General features: G+C 47.5%; 1 protein-coding gene and 1 long non-coding RNA gene across 2 annotated transcripts in view; one reads left to right on the top strand and one right to left on the bottom strand.

Moving 5' to 3' along the window:
• The first annotated feature begins 697 nt into the window (after positions 1-697).
• On the top strand, positions 698-1347 carry LOC117533358. Its single transcript, XR_004567050.1, has 2 exons — positions 698-825; positions 1298-1347. It is a non-coding gene; the product is annotated as an uncharacterized LOC117533358 (long non-coding RNA).
• A 2589-nt stretch (positions 1348-3936) lies between these two features.
• eps8a (epidermal growth factor receptor pathway substrate 8a) overlaps positions 3937-10036 on the bottom strand; it is a gene marked incomplete at its 3' end in the record, with an annotated part of 20895 nt that continues 14795 nt past the window's right edge. The window contains 7 exon segments of the mRNA XM_034197055.1: positions 3937-4011; positions 4102-4190; positions 5930-6056; positions 7312-7385; positions 7564-7700; positions 8416-8498; positions 8587-8736. Of these exon segments, the coding sequence (XP_034052946.1) occupies positions 3937-4011; positions 4102-4190; positions 5930-6056; positions 7312-7385; positions 7564-7700; positions 8416-8498; positions 8587-8736 (735 nt within the window).

Raw genomic sequence — 10036 nt, 5'->3', positions numbered from 1 at the left:
TGGAACAATATATACAGGTGTTAACCAGAGGACTGTACCACCTGGAACATATAATACAGGTGTTAACCAGAGGACTGTACCACCTGGAACATATAATACAGGTGTTAACCAGAGGACTGTACCACCTGGAACATATAATACAGGTGTTAACCAGAGATTTTTAGAAATACTAACATATAAACTACGCATTCTGGCAGGGCCGTCCCTGGCCAATTTGAGGCCCCACGCAAAGTTATATGATGAGGCCCTCTGTGTCGCAGCGGTGAAATTGCGCCGCATAAGCGCATAACGGTGCGCTCAGATGAGGCCCCCTCCGCGAGATGAGGCCGCAAGATGAGGGCCCCTACGCTAGATGAGGCCCCCTCCGCGAGATGAGGCCCCCTCCGCGAGATGAGGCCCCCTCCGCGAGATGAGGGCCCCTCCGCGAGATGAGGCCGCAAGATGAGGCCCCCTCCGCGAGATGAGGGCCCCTCCGCAAGATGAGGCTCCATCCGCGAGGTGAGGCTCCATCCGCGAGGTGAGGCCCCCTCCGCGAGGTGAGGCCCCCCCTCCGCGAGGTGAGGCCCCCCCTCCGCGAGATGAGGCCCCTCCGCAGACCCGGCGGCAGACATACGTCTCTGGGCGGGCATTTGATTTACCATTTAAAAGCAGGCAGTGTGGAGGCCTGTCTGATCTCGAGGGGCAGAGCGTTCCACAGTTGGGAGCCGCTACAGAGAAGCAACGGTCCCCTCTGAGCTTTGACCTGGTTTTAGGCACATTCAGGAGCCGTTGGTCCGCTGACCTGAGAGGGCGGTTCGGCGTGTAATGCTGTAGCAGCTCAGCAAGGTAATAATTAATTAATAATTCCTTACATTTATTATAGCGCTTTATCAATGACTCAAAGCGCTTTACATATACACACATTACACTTATATGATACATGCAATGGTCAGATACTGTGGACAATACCCACAGGAGCAAGTTCAGGTGTAGTGTCTTGCCCAAGGACACACCGGCTTTACAGACGCAGCAGCGGTGGGTTTCACCCCTTGATCTGATGATCATTGCACAGCGCACTGCGCCACACCGTCCATCTTCACGCCTCGAGGTCATCGAGGCGCTTTTACAATTACACATTAGTATCATACATGTACTGTGGACATTACCCACAGGAGCAAATCCGGGTGAAGTGTCTTGCCCAAGGACACAACGGCCTGACGCAGTGGCGGCAGGAGTGGGTTTCGAACTGGAGTTCCCCAACACTCCCCCTTGATCTGATGATCGGATGCACAGACCACTGCGCCACCCGTCCCTAAAGGTATGGTGGGGTCATGCCATTTAGGGATTTAAAAGTAAATAAAATAATTTTAAAATGGATCCTAAAATAAATTGGCAGCCATTGTTCTGTGTGTCAACATGAAAGACAGCCCACACACATATCAATCATCAAACCGTTGATTTCTATCAACACGTAATGTTGTATCGATGTATATAGAGTAGGGATGTGCATCTCCATCACTGAGGCCGATGCGATGCGCATCTCGATACGTTGCCACGATACGATACATTAACGATACATTTGAAAGACCAGGCGATGCGATACGATACGATTCACCCCTGTTGCGATACAGTTCGATACGATTTGATTCAACATTATGCGATTCGGTGCGATTCGATGCGATTCAACACGATGCAAAAATAATGATACTTCAATTTGGTACGACAGAGGATTTTTGTTTTATTCCTTATATGCAGCAAATCATACATTAACAAAAAAGTGCTTTACATATTTGGTACTGCACATCCCATCATGCCGTTTATTTTTTTACCTTTAAAAGCTCTCCAGAGTACAATTGTATAACACCTCACAGATAAACAATGTAAGGAAGCATTGCTCATGATTAACAATGTGCAAATAACAGCTACCATAGTGCAATGCCCATACAGCTGCCAGCCTGATGTGCTTTACTCATAGGCTAACTCACCAGTGAGCAGAAAGCGGTGGGTTCTATATGAACAATAAAGAATACAAATAACCTTTCACAAACAGGTATTTCATAACTGCTTACAGTGAGGAATACATTTAAATTATTATTGGCCGTCACAGGCTGCTGTAAACTAAACACCACTCTCTCTGACAGAACACCTCTCTGAGTGATTGAACTCATATGTCTAACTTTGAGGTTTCTCTTTTCAGCCGCAGACCCCATGTCGACTCTTTATGTGTGTCGCTAAGTTCCTCGTACTACTTGTGTACTTTAAATCGGCTCGGCATCGTTAACAATTTGCGAGCGATTTTTCAAGTTGACCGTCTGTGCCGCGCACATATACCATCAGGACGTTACTGATGGGGCGCGGCTGCGGAGTGATACTGTGTGTATGCAAGCCCGCATCTAGGACGGATCTATGTATCATGGCTGTAGACCTGTTAAGTAATAAAGATACCTCAAACAAAGGTCTACGGATACCTTATTACTCTCCATGACCTGCGGTCAACTATATAGCCTAGCATAAAGGACTATTACACCGTCTTTCTTGAACAATCCGAAGTGTTGCCAAACGTTTGATTTGTAGGTATTTTTCGGTGCGCTGTGTTTCTCTTTCTCCTCAACTTCCGTGTGTGTTGATAACTGAGACTCTCGGCCTCCGTAGTGGCGAAGATATCAAAGATCGTATCTGCTGAGCGTTGACAAGATTAGGGGATTTTATATGAATGAATCGGTTTTTTACCGATGCAAAGACGCTACGCAATCGATGCATCGCGAGTTCAACCCGGTTCAACCCAAACTGTAGCCGATGTGCACTCTTTCAACCGGTGCACTCGCATCTTGAACGTTTATGCCGGTGCACCGATGCGAATCGGTGAATCGTAACATCTCTAATATAGAGATGTACTACAGCAAAAGTATTCTCCGTCAGGACTTCCTGCAACAACACCACGCTGTTATCTTGATTCTGATTGGCCAGAAGACTTATCAAAGATGTTCTATTGAGAAGACGATCACTACCTGACAAAAGTTTTCAAAACCGTTTCTATAGCCCCATGACGCCGGGTCTGCCCCTCCGCGAGGTGAGGCCCCCTCCGCGAGGTGAGGCCCCCTCCGCGAGGTGAGGCTCCCTCCGCGAGATGAGGCCCCCCCCGCGAGGTGAGGCCCCTCCGCGAGGTGAGGCCCCTCCGCGAGGTGAGGCCCCCTCCGCGAGATGAGGCCCCCTCCGCGAGATGAGGCCCCTCCGCGAGATGAGGCCCCTCCGCGAGGTGAGGCCCCTCCGCGAGATGAGGCCCCCTCCGCGAGATGAGGCCCCCTCCGCGAGATGAGGCCCCCTCCGTGAGATGAGGCCCCCTCCGCGAGATGAGGGCCCCTCCGCGAGGTGAGGCCCCTCCGCGAGGTGAGGGCCCCTCCGCGAGGTGAGGCCCCCTCCGCGAGATGAGGGCCCCTCCGCGAGGTGAGGCTCCCTCCGCGAGGTGAGGCCCCCTCCGCGAGGTGAGGCCCCCCTCCGCGAGATGAGGCCCCCTCCGCGAGATGAGGCTCCCTCCGACGAGGTGAGGCTCCCTCCGCGAGGTGAGGCCCCCTCCGCGAGGTGAGGCCCCCTCCGTGAGATGAGGCCCCCTCCGCGAGATGAGGCCCCTCCGCGAGATGAGGCCCCTCCGCGAGGTGAGGCCCCTCCGCGAGGTGAGGCCCCTCCGGCCGAGAAGACTCGAAAACCATCAGCAAAGATGTTTTATTGAGAAGAGGATCACTACGTGACAAAACCGTTTATGGTCTCCGGTACTTCCAGTCCAACGCCCACTGCATGCACAGCGTTAGAACATCGGGCCTTCAAAATAAAAGTTTGACTTTTTTCAGCAAAAAAAAAAATCATACAAATATAATATAAATAATCTGCAACCCACTCGAAGCGGGTTCAATATTAGAGTGAATGTATAAATATAAATATATTTGAAATAGTAAGTCTGACCATCCTGAGGGGAGAGAACAGGAAGTGCAGCAAGTCTTCAGCACTCGGGTTCTGGATTTGATCCCTCAGCTTCCCCTAAAGAGACAACAACAACAACAGTCAACAACAGTCAACAACAACAGTTAGTAAACAAACGTGATGAAGAGGATGATGAAGAGGAGCTACCAGCTGATTGAAGGCCTGCTTGAATTTCTGCAGACAGTCGACGAACTCTTCCTCTGACGGAGGCTTGGACCTGAGCGTCAGCACGCCCTCTGGAGAGATCAATAACAACATCTATCAATAACAACATCTACCAATAACAACATCTATCAATACCAACATCTACCAATAACAACATCTACCAATAACAACATCTATCAATAACAACATCTACCAATAACAACATCTACCATAACAACAGCGAGCAAGAACAAACAGCGACCAAGAACAACAGCGACCAAGAACAACAGCGAGCAAGAACAACAGCGACCAAGAAGAACAACAGCGACCAAGAACAACAGCGAGCAAGACCAAACAGCGAGCAAGAACAACAGCGACCAAGAACAACAGCGAGCAAGAACAACAGCGACCAAGAAGAACAACAGCGACCAAGAACAAAAGCGACCAAGAAGAACAACAGGGACCAAGAACAAACAGCGACCAAGAACAACAGCGACCAAGAACAAACAGCGAGCAAGAACAACAGCGACCAAGAACAACAGCGAGCAAGAAAAAACAGCGACCAAGAACAAAAGCGAGCAAGAACAACAGCGACCAAGAACAACAGCGACCAAGAACAACAGCGAGCAAGAACAACAGCGACCAAGAACAACAGCGACCAAGAAGAAACAGCGACCAAGAACAACAGCGAGCAAGAACAACAGCGACCAAGAGAAACAACAGCGAGCAAGAACAACAGAGACCAAGAAGAACAAACAGCGACCAAGAACAACAGCGACAAGAAACAACAGCGAGCAAGAACAACAGCGACCAAGAACAACAGCGAGCAAGAACAACAGCGACCAAGAACAAAGCGAGCAAGAACAACAGCGACCAAGAACAACAGCGACCAAGAACAACAGCGACCAAGAAGAACAACAGCGACCAAGAACAACAGCGACCAAGAAAACAGGACCAAGAACAACAGCGAGCAAGAACAACAGCGACCAAGAACAACAGCGAGCAAGAACAAAGCGACCAAGAACAACAGCGACCAGAAACAACAGCGAGCAAGAACAACAGCGACCAAGAAGAACAACAGCGACCAAGAACAAACAGCGAGCAAGAACAACAGCGAGCAAGAACAACAGCGAGCAAGAAACAAGAACAGCGAGCAAGAACAACAGCGAGCAAGAACAACAACAGCGACCAAGAACAACAGCGACCAAGAACAACAGCGAGCAAGAACAACACAACAGCGACCAAGAACAACAGCGAGCAAGAACAAAGCGACCAAGAAGAACAGCAGCAAGAACAACAGCGAGCAAGACCAACAGCGAGCAAGAACAACAGCGACCAAGAACAACAGCGAGCAAGAACAACAACAGCGACCAATAAACAACAGCGACCAAGAAACAGCGAGCAAGATAACAACAGCGAGCAAAGAACAACAGCGACCAAGAACAAATCGAGCAAGAACAACAACAGCGACAAAACAAAGCGAGCAAGAACAACATCGACCAAGAAGAACAACATCTAGCAAAACAAGCCCCCTCCCTCTCCTCACCCCCCGGTTCCTCCTCCTTCCCCCCGGGCCCTCCTCCTCTCACCTCCCGGGCCCTCCTTTACCCCCCGGGCCCTCCTCCCTCCTCCTCCCTCCTCTTCACCCCCCGGGCCCTCCTCCTCACCCCCCGGGCCCTCCTCCTCACCCCGGGCCCTAATCCTCCCCCCGGGCCTCCTCCCTCCTCACCTCCCCGGGCCCTCCTCCCTCCTCCTCCCTCCTCTTCACCCCCCGGGCCCTCCTCTTCACCCCCCGGGTCCTCCTCCTCACCCCCCGGGCCCTACTCCTCACCCCCCGGGCCCTTCTTCTTGCCCTTCTTGTTCTTCTTCCTCTTTGAGAGTTCGCTGAAAGCCTCCGTAGATTTCTGCAGTTTCATCACGAAGAATTCCACGTCGTCCAGGATGTGGTTCAGGATTTGCTGCCAAAATAAAAGCCCGTTATAACTCCTCTTTCAAAATAAAAGTCTGCAATGTCTTCTCCAAAATAAAAGCCTGTTATAACCACTCTTACAAAATAAAAGCCTGTTATAACCACTCTTTCAAAATAAAAGCCTGTTATAACCACTCTTTCAAAATAAAAGCCTGTTATAACCACTCTTACAAAATAAAAGCCTGTTATAACCACTCTTACAAAAATAAAAGCCTGTTATAACCACTCTTTCAAAATAAAAGCCTGTTATAACCACTCTTACAAAATAAAAGCCTGTTATAACCACTCTTACAAAATAAAAGCCTGTTATAACCACTCTTACAAAATAAAAGCCTGTTATAACCACTCTTTCAAAATAAAGGTAGGTTTAATAAAAGCTTGTGCTGTCTTCTCCTCCAAAATAAAAGCCTATTTCGCTTCCCCGTCAAAATAAAAGCCTGTGATGTATTCCCTTCCAAAATAAAAGCCTATCATGTCTTCTCCTTCAAAATAAAAGCCTGTGATGTATTTTCCTCCAAAATAAAAGCCCATCATGTCTTCTCCTTCAGAATAAAAGCCTGTGCTGTCTTCTCCTCCAAAATAAAAGCATGTACTGTCTTCTCCTCCAAAATAAAAGCTTGTGCTGTCTTCTCCTCCAAAATAAAAGCTTGTACTGTCTTCTCCTTCAAAATAAAAGCCTGTGATGTCTTCTCCTTCAAAATAAAAGCCTGTGATGTCTTCTCCTCCAAAATAAAAGCATGTGATGTCTTCCCCTTCAAAATAAGAGCCTGTACTGTTTTCCCCTTCAAAATAAGAGCCTGTGCTGTATTCCCCTTAAAAATAAAAGCCTGTGATGTCTTCTCCTCCAAAATAAAAGCCTGTGATGTCTTCTACTCCAAAATAAAAGCATGTGATGTCTTCTCCTCCAAAATAAAAGCATGTGATGTCTTCCCCTTCAAAATAAGAGCCTGTACTGTCTTCCCCTTCAAAATAAGAGCCTGTACTGTCTTCCCCTTCAAAATAAGAGCCTGTTCTGTCTTCCCCTTCAAAATAAGAGCCTGGCAGTCTTTATGTAAACAGATTTCCTCTCAGATTACTTTCTATCCTTCAGATTAAATCTCTATTGTCCGCGGACTCTCCGACCTCAGATTAAACTGCAGCTGCTCTCACATCAGAGAAACATCTTATATAAATACAGATAAATAATAAATAATAAACAACAACAATAATAATAATAATAACAATATAGTAATAAAAGAGCTCACCACGTCCCGGTCCACTCTGGCTGCAGACGTGTCCCCCCCCTCGTCCTCCTCGTAGATGTGGCGCTGCTTCTCACCTGAACACACGGGACATCATTATAACAATACAAGTTTTTACAAATAAATACGAATAAAGCCCTGCTACTAAAACCATCAGAGTTTAATACGAACAAAGACATAAATAAAGGTTTAAATGAATATTAAAACATTACAAAATATATTGATATTCCTCCTGCAGTCGATGACATCACTCACAGTCTTGCTGCTCATTGGTCCAGGCCGACCAGGCGGCTGCCCGGCTCTTTACGTCCACCTGATTGGTTGAGGAGGGGGGCTCGGGGGCGGGGTTAGCGGGAGGGGGCGGGATCACCCCGTCACTCTTCAGGATCATCCTGAGGACAGATCGACCAATCAGAGAAGACACAAAACTGCCTTTTTAAATTCTTTAATGTTATTTTTTTTTTGTATTTAAATGTGAGTTTGTTTACAAAAACTGAAATATAAATATATTACAGTACTTCTACTCAAGTACAGGGTGTGTATGTATATGTCTTCTCCTTTTTCTAAGTAAAAGCCTGTGATGTCTTCTCCTTTTCAGTTATTGGTATTCATTAAAGGTCAGTCTGAGAAAGCGGCTCGAGATGCACTTTGTTATTTTCCATGGAATGCTCTCAACGTCCGATAGCAAAGAATATCTGAAGTGCTTTGAAGCCGTGGCGCTGTAAAAAGCACGACCAATCATCTGAGCCGGCTAAAGTAACTGGATGGCCTACCTGCCTGTCAGCCTTCCATCTGGGCACAAACTTATCTTGTGCCCTCATTGGTCATGTGTGCGTTCGTGTGTGTTGGAGGAGGGGCTCTGTGAGGAAGGGGCAGATTGTTCCGGCTGTGTATTTTCAAATTCTAGCCACTCGAGCTGTTTCTCCATTCTTACCTACCCCACCTTTAAACCCTTTTCTGCAATGAGTATTTCATTCTAATACTTTAAATACCTTTTCCTCAGTATACTAAAATACCATTCTCATTGCAGTACTTTAACGTGTAATGCAGTATTTGTACACTACTTCTACCTAAGTACAGGATGTATATATGTGTGTACAGTGTTACCGTAGAGCCTCTGGTCTCCTCCTCTCTTTCCCTCCTTTAGCGTCCGTCACGGCGCTCTCGATGTCGGCCTGGATCAGGTTCGCCTGGGGGGGGAACAGTTACTGACCGCTCTGCACCGGGTGTTTAGTAGTAATAACATATACATTATATATATAGATATGTATATATTACCTTGATGTGGTCGCACTGGAACAGGTGCAGGTCTGGTTTGCTCTGCCCCGTCTCTCGCACCACGAGAGCCAGCAGAGAGTCGAAGCTGCAGGAGTTCATCACGGCCTGAACCTGCAGCAGGGAGGACACCGGGAAGTACTCCAGGTCCTTCTGTGTACAAATACACAACAAGTATCACAAAACATGAAGAGACGACACCGGGAAGTACTCCAGGTCCTTCTGTGTACAAATACACAACAAGTATCACAAAACATGAAGAGACGACACCGGGAAGTACTCCAGGTCCTTCTGTGTACAAATACACAACAAGTATCACAACACATGAAGAGACGACACCGGGAAGTACTCCAGGTCCTTCTGTGTACAAATACACAACAAGTATCACAAAACATGAAGAGACGACACCGGGAAGTACTCCAGGTCCTTCTGTGTACAAATACACAACAAGTATCACAACACATGAAGAGACGACACCAGGAAATACTCCAGGTCCTTCTGTGTACAAATACACAAGAAGTATCACAACACATGAAGAGACGACACCGGGAAGTACTCCAGGTTCTTCTGTGTACAAATACACAACAAGTATCACAAAACATGAAGAGACGACACCGGGAAGTACTCCAGGTTCTTCTGTGTACAAATACACAACAAGTATCACAACACATGAAGAGACGACACCGGGAAGTACTCCAGGTTCTTCTGTGTACAAATACACAACAAGTATCACAACTAGGGCTGTCAGTCGATTAAAATAGTTAATCGCGATTAATCGCAAATTAATCGCACATTTTCTATCTGTTCTAAATGTACCTTAGAGGAATATTTTTCAAGTTTTAAATACTCTTATCAACATATGAGAGGACAAATATGCTTTATGCTAATGTTTATTATCATTTGATCAATGACAAATATTCTCATGAATATTAAACACAACAACCTGTGTGTGTGTGTGTGTGTGAGTGTGTGTGTGTGTGTGTGTGTGTGTGTGTGTGTGTGTGTGTGTGTGTGTGTGTGTGTGTGTGTGTGTGTGTGTGTGCAACTCAAGGCATATGCTCGAACGGGAGCTGCCTGGACGCTGCAATCATGTTGCGCACTATCCGTGCTGAGTGTGCTGACTTCTCGTACAATGTCCCTCTGTCTGGCTTCCTGCATAAAGTCAAGTGCTCGGCGCAGTTGTGGCGAAATGTCGCTCCTCTGTTTTCATTGAAACAGCTCCTTATATCCGTTAGCGCAGCTAGCTAGCACCAGATGCTAACAACAACAATGCACGTAAGGTCTCTCTCTCGCTCGCTCGGGCCACACATACACACACCCTCCCGGTCCTCCAGACAGCCAGTCGGTGCCTGCCGGTGAGCGTGGAAGTGTGGTCTGCCACAAGCGGGCGGCAGGAGCGGGGCTGTCAGCATCAGCTTGTAGATGGTGTTTTAAACTCGATGCGCTCTGAAGC

The sequence above is a fragment of the Gymnodraco acuticeps genome, unplaced genomic scaffold (genome assembly GCF_902827175.1).
Source record: "Gymnodraco acuticeps unplaced genomic scaffold, fGymAcu1.1, whole genome shotgun sequence".
Classification (NCBI taxonomy): Eukaryota; Metazoa; Chordata; class Actinopteri; order Perciformes; family Bathydraconidae; genus Gymnodraco; species Gymnodraco acuticeps.
This window is presented reverse-complemented; position numbering and strand designations above follow the sequence as displayed.